Source organism: Desmodus rotundus, chromosome 7 (genome assembly GCF_022682495.2).
Source record: "Desmodus rotundus isolate HL8 chromosome 7, HLdesRot8A.1, whole genome shotgun sequence".
In the NCBI taxonomy this organism is placed as follows: domain Eukaryota; kingdom Metazoa; phylum Chordata; class Mammalia; order Chiroptera; family Phyllostomidae; genus Desmodus; species Desmodus rotundus.
Window position 1 is genome coordinate 111,206,254 of NC_071393.1, and position 13,670 is coordinate 111,219,923.

Below are 13,670 nucleotides of genomic sequence, written 5' to 3' on the forward strand. Positions count from 1 at the left end.
AAATCCACAGTATTAGATATTTAACAAATATTAATTGAATGAATGCATTTGTTTTTATTTATGTTTTAGCACTTGTTTTTTTAAAGATTTTATTTTTAGTGAGAGGAGAAGGGGAGGAGAAAGAGAGGGAGAGAAACATCAATATGTGATTGCCTCTTGTGTGTCCCCTACTGGGGACCTGGTCCACAACCCAGACATGTGCCCTGAATGGGAATTGAACCAGCAACCCTTTGGTTCGCAGGCTGGCACTCAATCCACTGAGCCACACCAACCAGCGCTCTTTTTTTTTAGCACTTCTGTGGTGCTTTTTTATTATTAATGCTTTGGTTCCTACTGCTTCTCTTACACTTTACCTTTTTGTCTTGGAATAACCTAAACTTCAGGAACTTTTAATATTATTGCTGTTCCAGAGTATTTCTTTACAGTGTTGTTTTCACTGGTATGCCATTTGTTTCTTCAAATTATCAAAATATTCAGTAGTACATTTAAGGAATATGATTTTTCTACTTAATTGATTTTTTAAATGATTTTATTTATTTATTTTTAGACAGAGGAGAAGGGAGGGAGAAAGAGAGGGAGAGAAACATTGATGTGTGGTTGCCTCTTATGTGGCCCCCACTGGGGACCTGGCCCGCAACCCAGGCATGTACCCTGACTGGGAATTGAACCAGCGACCCTTTGGTCTGCAGCCCGCACTCAATCCACTGAGCTACACCAGCCAGGGCTTAATTGATTTTTTAATTAATGAACCTTAGTGATTCTTTTACTTCAGAAGGTTTTTCTTATATGTTTTTAAAGTTATATGTCTCTGAAGTCTATATATCTACACATTTATGTATTACTTTTGTTATATATTGCTGTTTAACAAATCATTTCAAAGCTTAGTGCCTCCAAACAACAATAAATATTTATCTCACAGAGTTCTGTGAGTCAGGAATTCAGGAGTGGCTTAGCTAGGTGTTTCTGGTCATGACTTCCCATGAAATTACGTCAAGATGCTGGCGGAAGCGCAGTCACCTGAACGCTTGACTGGAGCTGGGGGAGATGCTTTCGAGACGGCTTACTGACGTGGCTGGTCCCGGCTGCCAGCAGTTATTGGCCACAGGAACCTCGCCGCACGTCTGCTTGAGTGTCTTCGTGACGTGGCAGGTGACGTTCCCTAGAGTAAGTGATGTAAGAGAACGAAGTAGAAGTAAATGGCTGTGTCTTTATGGCTCAGCCTTGAATCAGATACCATCACTCTGCCGTGTTCTGTCCCTCCCACAGACATACCTCGTGCAGGGTGGGAGGGCACGAATACCAAAGTGAAGATTGTGGGGTCCCTCTTAGAGGCTGGCTAGTACTATAAATGTGTGCGTGTGTTCTATATGTGTATGTAAGCATACATGTATGTGTATGTGTGTGTGTGTATGGTTTTTTAAAAACTTTAATTTATTGCCTCTCTATTCCTTGAGACTTTGTGGTAGGTAGAATTTTTAAAATGTCCTTCCGAAGATGTTCTGCTACAATCCCTGGAACCTGTGAATATGATTAGCTATCGTTCCCATGATTATGGTATGTTCTATGGCACAATTGACTTTAAGATAGGGAGATTATCCCAGTCTAAGCTCATGAGCCCTTAAAAGCAGAGAGCTTTCTCTGGCTAAAGATGAAGAGAAAGCCAGAAGGATTCAAAACATGAGGATTCAGAACGTAGAAGGGGCCACATGAGAAGGAATGTAGGGGCCTCTAGGGGCAGGGAGCAGCCTTCAGATGACAGCCAAAAGGAAACAGGAGCTCAGCCCCACAGCTCCACAGAAGTGGGTTTTCCCAGCAGCCTGAGTGAGCTTGGATGCTGATACTCCCCCACCCTCAGCCTCCAGATAGGAATGTAGCTCAGCGGACACTCTGGGTCCATCGGGACTACTAGCCTACAGAGTCGTGAGATAAAAATGGGTGCTGTTTTAAGTTGTTCAGATTGTGGTAACTTGTTACATAGCAATAGAGAACTGACACAGATGTCACTGGAGTTGGCTAAATAATTGCATTGCGTGATCTTTGTTTCTGGTTAAGAGGCCAAACCTAGAGTCCAGACATCAGGTAGAATTTAGCTCTGGTGGAGGTGAGGGGTAAGGCAACCGGCTGAGTAAACTTGGGCCAGGAGATGACCGAGGGAGTAAGAATAAATCTGGAAACATTCTGCTGTCATTTGTATAGCTGCTCTTTCCTGACTCCACTTCAAAGCTTCCTAATTTATTTATCATCAGTTTTGATTTATGTGAACTTCACTGAATCTGTGTCTATTCAGTTCCGGCACCAAGATTAAAGGTGGAGCTAGAGAAGCGCTGCCTGTGCCCAAAGCCGAAGCAGCAGAGGAGAAATCAAAGAGGGACCAGCTCTGCTGAGTCACTGATGGAAGTGAAAAGATAGGGCTCTGTCCCCTCCCCGACAACATCACATTCCTCACTTGTGGGATGTGTAGCAGATAATTCGACATCTGTTCTAACTGAGTATTGGTAGCAAAGATACGTTTGAAGCTTAAACTTTGAAAGTTTGCATTATGTGGAGATCAAACCAAGTGCTGGTAGCCTGGCCATGTGAGAATAACATAGATCACATCAGTGTTTCTCAGCCCCTGTTTCAGTATCGCCTCCTGAAGGGCCTCACAGACCTTTTTTTCCTTAATCACCCCACCAGGAGATTTGAATACCACACGTAGGCTGTATGTAAGTTTATGTACAGTATGTATACTTGTGCTTTCTACATAAAAACAGTGAAATTATCCCACTCCCCAATCAACCAGGTTTTATCCTTGTGGTTAGTATCACCCCTGCTGGGAATGCACAACAAAGATTCTAATGTGATTGGGTAAAATTAAGATTGTATTTGAAGGGATCATCAAAAGAGGTATTTTCATATTGTAATCCAGAGATTACAGGACTAGAGAACTAGCCCAAATTCAAGTTAACAGAAAGATTTAACATTGGCATGCCTTAGTTCAAGAGCATCCCTAGAAAACCCAGGAAGGACGGTCAAACCTTTGTAACGTTTAAGAGTGATGATTATGCCCAGGTCCTTGCTCTAAGTGTTATTGATTGGCCAAAAAGTTTGGTGTTTTTTTTTCTGTAAGATGGCTCTAGTAAGATGGGCTCAGTTGTCTTTAACTTTATTTGAAACAATTTTGTTAGATTGTATTGTGACAGCTGTCATACTAGCATGCATTTTGAAAAATTTTGATGCAATTTCATCAAAATTGGTAAATTTTTGTGTAGCCATTTTAATATTGGTGGAAGAAAATAAACAACATTATTGGCATATTACACTTTATTATTTCAAGAAAGGTGAAGATGCAACTGAAATGCAAAAAATTAAGAAAGAGATGTGTCCAGTGTATGGAGAAGGTGCTATGACTGATTGAAGGTGTCAAAACGGGTTTGTGAACTTTCTTCTCGCTGGACGATGCTCTACGGTCGGGTAGACCAGTTGAAGTTTATAGCGATCAGATTGAGACATTGGGAACAGTCAACGTTATATCACACGGGAGATAGCCGACGTGCTCAAACTATCCACATCAATGAAGTTATTGGTGAAAATGAAAAATATGTCTTTTATTTTACAGAAAACACTAAACGGACATTTTGGCCAACCCCAAAATAAGAAACAATGTAGCACATTCTCCATTGTTTGTATTTCTATGCTTTGTTCATGATTGCAGGAGACAGATGGTCCTCCTTGAGTGAGGCAGTTTTGCTTTAGAAGTGACTGTCCTGTCCCAAACAGGTAGAGGCAAGATGACAGAGTCCTATCTTGGCATCCTAACCTTTCCTCAGAACAGTTGAATGTTCCAGTTTTTTTCTTTCCATGGACAGTTTGCTGTCGCCCACAGGATCCCAAGGGTTGTAAACTCAAATGCTTGCACGGGCTGGGCATGTGATAGAAATGCATAACAGTGAGGTGTAAGACATACCATTTCATTAGTTAATTTTGGTTGCTTACACTGCTTACAACAACAGCAAAATTTATTTTTCTTGCTCATAGGTCTGCAGGTCGGTCGAGGTGGGTCTTGTCTCCTTCCAGCTGCAGCCAGGTTCAGGTGAACTCCGTGTGCAACAGCAGCCATAGGGAAACTAGGGAGAGGTTTCTCACTGGTGTTCCTTGACCATAGTCTGCTCCCCAGTGTTTTGAAAGGCAGGATAATCAGGTCCTAATGTATGAGTTTAGCATATGTGGTTGATTGGATTATAGTTCCAATTTTTTATTCACCAACTGATTTAACATCTTTCTCCATAAAGGTTTTGTAGAGTCTTTCATATGTCACATGTTATTTGATTGCTAAATGAACGATTATATCCCTTGATACCGTTTACATTTTTTATTTTAACTGTGAAACTTGGGACACTTGTCATTTCCATGTCCTCCTGCTTTTTAAAAAGATTTGTTCCCCCTCTTTTTCTTTTTCCCTCCCTTCCCATTTACTTCAAAAACAGCAGTTCTCAATATGAGAGGGACAGTGCAGTGAATCCAAGCTATAAAATCTTCCACATGTTGATGTAGAGTAATTTAAGATCAAGGCAAAGTGCTTTCTGGCTTCTCTGAGATTGTTGGCTTTTTGGGGGTTCATATGTTTATTTCAGGATTTAGAAAGTTAGTTATTTTTAAAATGAATTCTGTAGGTCTGAAGACCTAATCATATTTCTACACAATTGTAGAGCAAATGGACACACATAGATGCTGGGTAGGGGCTGGAGGTTTGGGGGTGGTCATTAAAAAAAGAGATGCGAAGCTTCCACATGCTTTTTTCTCAGATGAGAACCAGGCAGTCCGTAAATTGTCTTCTGCAAAGTATTGGGTGGGAAGTTTGCACCACCCTGTTGCCCCACCTGACTATGAGGAGAATTAACTTGGTAGATTTTAGGTCCCAACCGGTCAGGGTTTCACATTCATCTCAACCATTTAGTCTCATTTAAGATTAAAACGACTAGGCTTCACTTTTACTTTAGCACAAGTAGACTTTCCTTTCTTAGGAAAAATTCTCTTGCTTCTTTAAACCGATAATTAAACCAGTCATTAATACCCTGCATTGCTTCCTTGTCGACATTCGAGTGACCTGTACTACTTTTTATTTTCTTTCAGATCTTTCACATTTTTCGGGCAGGGTTGAAACTCAGGCTCTAATTCTCTGAAGCTAATCGTGTTTTACTGGTGTCTTCTGTGTGTAAATGTTGTATTCATTCTGAGTTTCCAAGAAGCAAATAACTTAGACTATTCTGGTTTGGCATATTCTCTCTTTCTAACCAGAGAAAGCTGTTGGAGCTGAACCTGGGAACTGAACACAACTTGAAATTTTGTGGTTTGGCTGCTAGAATTCAGAGCTAAACTATCTGAAGCTAAAAATTATTAATGTTGAAATGTTTTAACCTACTATGTAAACCTGAAAAAATAATACAATTTAACTTTTATCTAGATGTCAGATGTGTGATGAGTGCTTAAAAGGATACCAATGTTGATTTTATAAAAAGCTGAATGGTAAAGTGTAGAGCTTTTTAAAAAATACAATTTTTAAATATATATTTTATTGATCATGCTATTACAGTTGACCCATTTTTTTCTCCCCTTTAACCCTCTCTGCCTGTATACCCATTCCCTGTGGCATTCTCCACCCCCGCTTAGTTCATGCCCATGGGTTGTACATATAAGTTCTTTGACATCTGCATTTCCTGTACTATTCTTAACCTCCCCCTGTCTATTTTGTGCCTACCAATTATGCTTATTCCCTGTACCTTTTCCCCCATTCCCTTCTTGCCCACTCTCCGCTGATAACCCTCCATGTGATCTCCATTTCTGTGGTTCTGTTCCTGTTCTAGTTGTTTGCTTAGTTCATTTTTGGTTTTTTTAGGTTCACTTGTTGATAGTTGTGAGTTTGTTGTCATTTTACTGTTCATAGTTTTGATCTTCTTCTTTTTCTTAAATAAGTCCCTTTAACATTTCATATAATAAGGGCTTGGTGATGATGAACTCCTTTAACTTTTCCTTGTCTGGGAAGTATTTCATCTGCCCTTCCATTCTACATGATAGCTATGCTGGATAGAGTAATTTTGGATGTAGGTCCCTGCTTTTCATGACTTTGAATACTTCTTTCCAGCCCCTTCTTGCCTGCAAGGTTTCTTTTGAGAAATCAGCTGATAGTCTTATGGGAACTCCTTTATACATAACTCTTCTCCTTTTCTCTTGCTGCTTTTAAGACTCTCTCCTTATCTTTAATCTTGGGTAATGTAATTAAGATGTGTCTTGGTGTGTTCCTCCTGGGATCCAACTTCTTTGGGATCCTCTGAACTTCCTGGAGTTCCTTGAAGTCTATTTCCTTTGCCAGACTGGGGAAATTCTCCTTCATTATTTTTTCAAATAAGCTTTCAATTTCTTGCTCTTTCTCTTCTTTTTCTGGCACCCCTATGATTCAAATGGTGGAAAGTTTGAAGTTGTCCCAGAAGTTCCTAAGCCTCTCCTCATTTTTTGAATTCCTGTTTCTTCATTCTGTTCTGGTTGAATGTTTATTTCTTCCTTCTGCTCCAAATTATTGAGTTGAGTCCCAGTTTCCTTCCCTTCACTGTTGGTTCTCTGTATATTTTCCTTTATTTCACTTTGTATAGTCTTCATTTCTTCCTTTATTTTACATCTGTAATCAACCATTTCTGTGGGCATCCTGATTACTAGTGTTTTGAACTCTGCATCTGATAGGTTGGTTATCTCTTTGTTGGTTAGTTCTTTTTCTGGAATTCTGATCTGTTCTTTCATTTGGGCTGTTTTTCTTCGGGTGCACCTGTTACGTTGTAAGGTGCGGAGCCTTAGGTATTTGCCAGGGCAGGGAACCCACTTGGCTGCATTGTGGTGCTGCATGTGGGGGATGGGTCAGAGAGGGAACAATGAGGTTTGCTTAGCTTTCACCCTGCTTTCAGTCACTTTGCCCGCTACCCACAAGCGAATTGCATCCTTCGAGGTGCTGCTCTGCTGCTGACTCCTGGGTGGGTGGGCTTGTGTACATTCTGGGACCTCATGGGCCCCTTCAGCGGACTCTCCTGTGAGGCTGGGAGTTTCTCCCACCACCACACCCCTACAGGTTTTTACAACCAGGTTTTTGAAGCTTTCTTTTCCCGTGCCAGAACCCTGGGTTGCATGGTCTGTCTTGCTCCCCAGTTGTTCCTTCTGGTTTATCTGCACACGAATGTGGGACCGCCTGGCCCACCAGCCACTTCTGTGCCACGTATCCTCTCCACCCTGGCTTCCTGTCTCTGCCTCTCCTACCAGTCTGGATGAATGTTCTTCTTTAACTCCTTGGTTGTTGGACTTTGATACAGTTCGATTTTCTGGTAGTTCTGGTTGTTTTTGTTTTTAAATTGGTTGTTGTCCTTCTTTTGGTTGTGTGAAGAAACAAAGTGTGTCTACCTATGCCTCCATCTTGAAAAGCCAACCTCTTTACATAAGGCATAGAGTTTTTATAGTGCTCTAATGAAGTGGGGAGTGACCTTGAAGTTCAGTTGAATTACAAGAGGTTCTTTAGTTATCTCACAGCAAAGATTGTAAAACAATTGTTGAATTTAAAGATGGTGAAGCCTTTTTTTTAATGCAAAGACAGTGTTTGTCCAATTTGCTGATCTTTTCTTTATGAAAGTGGCTATGCGACAGGCTTCATAGCAGATTAAAAATCAACCAACCTACCAGCCAACCAACGGAATACTCTTACTTCATCCCCTCAAAGTAAAGATGGTGTTTTAACAATGAGTGACAGAGTAACTGCCTTTTTAAAGACAGAGATTCAAGTACAAAGAGAGAGTGTTTTTTTGTCACTGCTTGGAAATGTTTCTTTTATAATGTGATTTTTCTTGTAAGAGATACATGTGTCTAATGAAAACTTTGCTGTCTGCACCCTGTGAACAACTTGTAAGAATATTTTCTATACTGTTGAAAACCTTTCAAGTAATTTCAGTTAATTTTTAAACCAATTGTTAAGAATGTAAAAATGCAGTATCTTTTGATTACTTTGCAAGAACAATTGAAAGGAGGGAAGATAGAAATTTATTAGATAAAATTCAACAAAAACGAACTGATGGGAGTTATTGAAAAATGAAAATAGTGATTTACAAAGTACAAAAATGATATGTTACTTTAATTTCAGTCCTCACATTTTTGCAGTTATCCCTTGCTCTACTATATAGCCATTACAATTAAGTGCTGAAATAAGCAGAATTTAGGACCTGACATTTTAATCACCTAATTACAAAATATTTAAATCAATATTTAAATATAATATAATTTCATTTATTTTAAAAATTATCATTGCTCCGCTGTCAGTATTAATACATTTTTATGGGAGTGGAAAGACCTCTACAACTGTTGGTGGTAGAGTGGCATAGGGTATTAATTAGACTGGTGGAGTCAGATCAGACCTTGGTTTAGCAACCTCCGTACCTGAGTTCCGGCGAAGAAAGAATTCAGAGTCAAGACTCAAATTATAAGATAAAGTTTATTTAGAAACTCATAGAGATAGAAGAACTGAGCCATAGAAGAAATGGGCTCAGGAAATAAGTTACAGAGGCAAAAGAAGGGCCCTTGGAGCTTAGGAGAAGGAGAGGCAAGGAAACATGCCTGAGGGAAGAGGCTGGGGAAAGGCATGGGAGTGCTTCATAGAGAGAGCCCCGTTGGGTTCTTCGTCTTGAAGGCTTTCATTTGCTCCCGAAAGGTGGGGTTTCAGGGGAGGTCCTGCGGAGGATCTCAATGGAATATTCGTCAGTTTTCCAGGTTTGCCCGTCAGGGCCATGGTTTGCACTGATTGGTCGTTGCTAGGTGAGGGGGTCATTAGTCAGTGCATCTGATCCTGATGTCAGCCATGGAGTCACTTGTCTGGTTTTGCTGCTTTTCTGCTCCTGGAGCTGAAACACAACTGAGACCTAGATGTTATTTCAAGGTTTAATGCTTAAGGGAGTGGTTGTGCCAGGGCCCACATGGGAGTCCCATGAGACCACCCTTCGGTCCCCTATTCCTCCTCCAGTGGTGTCTACTGCATGACTAGTGACATGCCAGGGGAGGAGAGGTCAGGGGAGGGTCCAAGCTGCATGACCAGTGATATGGAAGGTCAGGAGAGTCTTAAACCCCACTGCCAATGTTATGAAATGTCAGGGGGGTTAAACCGCATGACCAGCGACATGCTATGGAAGAAAGGTCACCCTGGGAGCAAGGTCCTTGTTTTCCCCGTTTTGCCAGTTGCTCAGCACCTAGGGCTTTCCATCTGGTGACCTTCTGTACCTGTCTATCACCCTTGCTCTGCTGGTGTCTGTCTGACTGCCTACCATACAACTCAGTTGTAAAACTATTTTTAAATGCTTGTAACCTTTCATTCTTTTTAATCCCTATTCTATGTATGTTCTATATTGCAATACTGTATTGAATGCATAGTAAAATAGTATGTATATAATAAATGTGCATATATTGGAGGACCATACTAAATTTCTGTTTGTTTGGTTTGTCAGAGTATGTAATCACAGTTTGGAGACCTGTTTTCACTGACCACTCATGATCTGGCAAACTATTATTGGTAGTAGCAACTATTAATCCTTAAAGTCTAAGTCACTGTTTTCTAGATTACAAATCAGCATATAGTTTTTAACTCATGAGCTTTTGTTTTTTAATGTGGAGCCTTGATAAATGAAATTTAGCTTTAGTGTAAATTCCAAAAACAGTGGTTCTCAAAAGTGTAGAGCATGCCCTGACTATTGCGGTTCAGTTGGCTGGCTGGGCATTGTCCCACAAAGTGAAAGGTCACTGGTTTGATTTCTGGTCAGGGCACGTCCCTGGGTTACAGGTTCAGTCCCCAGTAGGGGTGCATACGAGACAACCAATAGATGTTTCTCACTCACGTTGATGTTTCTCTCCCTTTCTTTCTCCCTCCATTCTCTTCTCTCTAAAAATAAATAAATAAATAAATAAATAAATAAATAAATAAAATCTTTATAAAAAAGTGTACGGCAGCACCAGCATCACCTAGGAACTTAGCAGAAATGTAAATTTCCAGGCCACATCTCAGACCTATTGAACCAGAGATACTGCTTAGCAAGGGGGCTGGATAATTCTAATGCTCGCTCAAGTTCGAGAACCACTGGCCTAACTGATTTAGACTGGTGGGCCATTCCTTTCTCCTATTTCATGATTTATCTGAGACAGTTTCTTCCTATCTATGGTCTGTCTCAGTCTTAGCCCAGACTTTTTTCATCTCTACCTGAGATTTTCTTCTCTTCTCCTTCCTTCCTCCTTTTCCTCTCCCTGTGGTGAAACATTGTTCATTAGTGTTATTTTCACAAGAGGGATAGTGTTTTGGCTCTTACCTTTGGGATGCCACAGCCCATGTGACATGTTTAAAGGGAACATTTGTAGCATTTAAAAAGTAATATTTGTAAACTACTTCCAGTTGGACTGGAATATGCATTGATTAATATTCTATTTTTCTGTCTATACCCTTTTGATTTCAAATTTTATAATCTTGAAATACCTCTCTACCAACTAAAATTTCAAAACAAACATTTCAAAGTATGAGTCATTTAGATTCAACAATTGTTGAATTTTGTTATATTTGTATTATCTCTTTCTATTCATACACACACACCCACATATACACACCTTTTTTGCTGAACTATTTGATAGTAAATTGTATACGTTAGTACCCTTACCCCCAAATACTGTATGCCTAAGAATAAAGCTCAGAGTAGCTTTTAAGGGTACTAGTACTAAATTGTTCTGAAAGGCCAATTCTTAGCAAATGTTAAACCAATTATTAAAGCCTCTTGAATATTTTATTTTTTAAAGATTTATTTATTTATTTATTTTTAGAGGGGAAGGGAGGGAGAAAGACGAGAGAAACATCAATATGTGGTTGCCTCTCATGCACCCCTACTAGGGACCTGGCCTGCAATCCAGGCATGTACCCCGACTGGGAATTGAACCGGCAGTCCTTTGGTTTGCAGGCTGGCACTCAATCCACTGAGCCACACCAGCCAGGGCAACCTCTTAAGTATTTTCAAGATCCTTTTATAAATGTGTTGCTGAGGAATAGAAAAGTTATGAATATATAAATGAGTCCTCCAGCCTTTCTTAACCAAACTTTTTCACCTGAACTATAGAACACACAGGATGATTTGAATGACTATTTTGTTATTTCTCCCAAGGATGGTCCGTAACTATTACCTATCTACATGCATAGGGGAAAAGTGAATTCATTATATACACTGAACATCTCTAGGAATCCAGTTTAGTTGGACTGTGCATGTGGCAAGTTTTTAAAGAATTCTGCTTTGACTAGCTTGTAATGTTTATACAAATAACTTTTTTTTTCAAATTTTTTATTTTAGATTACAGGTCCACCAGGTTGTGGAAAAACTCAGTTTTGCATAATGATGAGTGTTTTGGCCACCTTACCCACCAGCATGGGAGGGTTAGACGGAGCTGTTGCATACATTGACACAGAATCAGCGTTTAGTGCTGAAAGGTAGGAGATGTTGTTATTTCGCATTATAGTAGTTTAGTTTTGTAACTTATATATAGTATGTAACATTTTCAAATAGGTTAACATTTACTCTTTTTTGAGAACACAGAATGCTACTGTTTTAAAGGAACTTTCCTTTTAAAATTGACAGAGGAAGCCATTTCTTTTTATCTTGTCTGTTTATTGGTTTAAGTGGGGTTCCTGAATAAGATGTGTTTTAGAGAAAGTCAGGAAGAAAGAAGTTCAAGTAAGAGAGAGAAATGTAAGTGGAAAATGGGAAAGAGGGAAAGTTAATAAGAAAGAGAGGAAGTAAGCTGCTTTGTAACATATTTCTAGTTGGAAGTAAAATGTTAGTGAATAGAAAAATTGTAAATTTCCAAACACTTTTTTTGATTGAGAAGTATTTCACTCTAATCTTTGAAATAGTATGGTATTCATTCTAAGAAACACACTGATAGTAAGTGTATCTTTGCTTGGAAAGAAAAGATTTCCTTAGTTTGAAAAGGACCTTTACCATACTATAAGAGAGGCATTTGGTCATTTGTGTATTTCCACATACCTGAAAATAAGTTTGGTCCTCATCCTTCTCTGCTCTGATTGCTATTCATAAGTGGGAGTGCTTGTATATTTAGACTCTGATTCTATCCTGTTCTCTTAGTCAAGGTATAGCATAAGTATAGGCCTTCGAGTCTCTATGTCGTTATGAATCAGATCTCTCCCTCATTTCTCTCAATGAATACTATTTAAATCAAAGCATATTCCTTGACCAGATAAGTTCCACATCAATTATTTTGTGTAGAGTTTATTTGCTTTGTTCTACATCTCTTGGTTATCTATTCTTTCTAAGTATATGCTACTGGTTTGTCAGCAATTTGAGTTTGTGTTAGGTTTGTATCTTTAAAGCCAAATCCAGTGACTGATGCATAAAAACGTCAGAAAATATTGATAAATGAATGGACAGGTGTTACTCTCAGATAGTGAAGTTCTGATATATTTTCTTCTCTTTTTTAACTACAATTGACACTCAATATTATTTTATATTAGTTTCAGGTGTACAGCACTGTGATTAGACGGTCATATACTTTACAAAATGATCCCCTTGATATTTCAAGTGCCCATCTGGCATGATACATAGTTGACTATATTTCATATGCTGTACTTTAAATTCTTGTAACTATTTAGCAACTACCAATTTGTAATTCTGAATCCCTTCACTTTTTTTACCCAGCCCCCTAACCCTTCTCCCGTTTGGCAGCCATCAGTTTGTTCTCTGTATGAGTCTGCTTCTATTGTTTGTTTGTTTACTTTGTTCTTTAGATTCCACATATAAGTGAAGTCGTAATTTATTTGTTGCTCTCTGACTTATTTTACTTAGCATAATACTTTCTAGGTCCATCCATGCTGTCACAAATGGTTAAGATTTCATTTTTATGCTTTGAGTAATTCCCATTGTATATATGGACCACTACTTTTTATCCACTTGTCTGTTGATGGGCACTTGGGTTGGTTCCATATCTTGGCTACTGTAAATAATGCTGCAGTGAACATAGGAGTGCCTGTGTCTTTTGAATTAGTGTTTTGGGTTTCTTCAGATATATACCCAGAAGTGGAATTTCTGGGTCATAAGGCAGTTCCATTTAAAATGTTTTGAGAAACCTACTGTTTTCCATAATGGCTGCACCAATTTACATTTCCACCAACAGTGTACTAGGGTCCCCTTTTTTCCACATCCTCACCAGTACTTGTTTGTTGATCTATTGATGGTAGCCATTCTGACAGGTGTGAGGTGATATTTCATTGTGGTTTTAATTTGCGTTTCTCTGATGACTAGTGACATTGAACATCGCGTATGTCTATTGGCCATCTGTATATTCTCTTTGGAGAGAATACTGTTGCCAGTGGAAGTGGGTTTCTTGCAGTGTTGCAAGGAGAGCGTTCCAGGAGAACCCCTCATGGGAGATTGTAGCATGGCAAGATTTATTTGGGTGGAAGTAGAAGGTTGCCCCTGTGTCCTGTCTCTGTCCTGACACGGAAAAGTCCCACTGTGTCTTTAGCAAGGCCAAAACAAAGGCCAGTGTCCGTAGTTTCTGTTTCTTTTTTCCGGCATTAGAAGTTTCAGTCCCTGTCCAGGTAGCTTAGCCCTATTCCTGGCTGTGCTGCTGTA

At 39.4% G+C, this 13,670-nt stretch overlaps 1 protein-coding gene across 9 annotated transcripts in view; it reads left to right on the forward strand.

Moving 5' to 3' along the window:
- RAD51B (RAD51 paralog B) overlaps positions 1–13,670 on the forward strand; it is a 515,100-nt gene that overhangs the window by 11,814 nt on the left and 489,616 nt on the right. For all 9 annotated transcript variants that reach the window (XM_045201893.2, XM_053928932.1, XM_024568299.3 and 6 more), the window contains one exon: positions 11,373–11,509. In XM_045201893.2, coding sequence (XP_045057828.2) covers positions 11,373–11,509 — 137 coding nt within the window. The remainder of the gene's footprint in view (positions 1–11,372; positions 11,510–13,670) is intronic.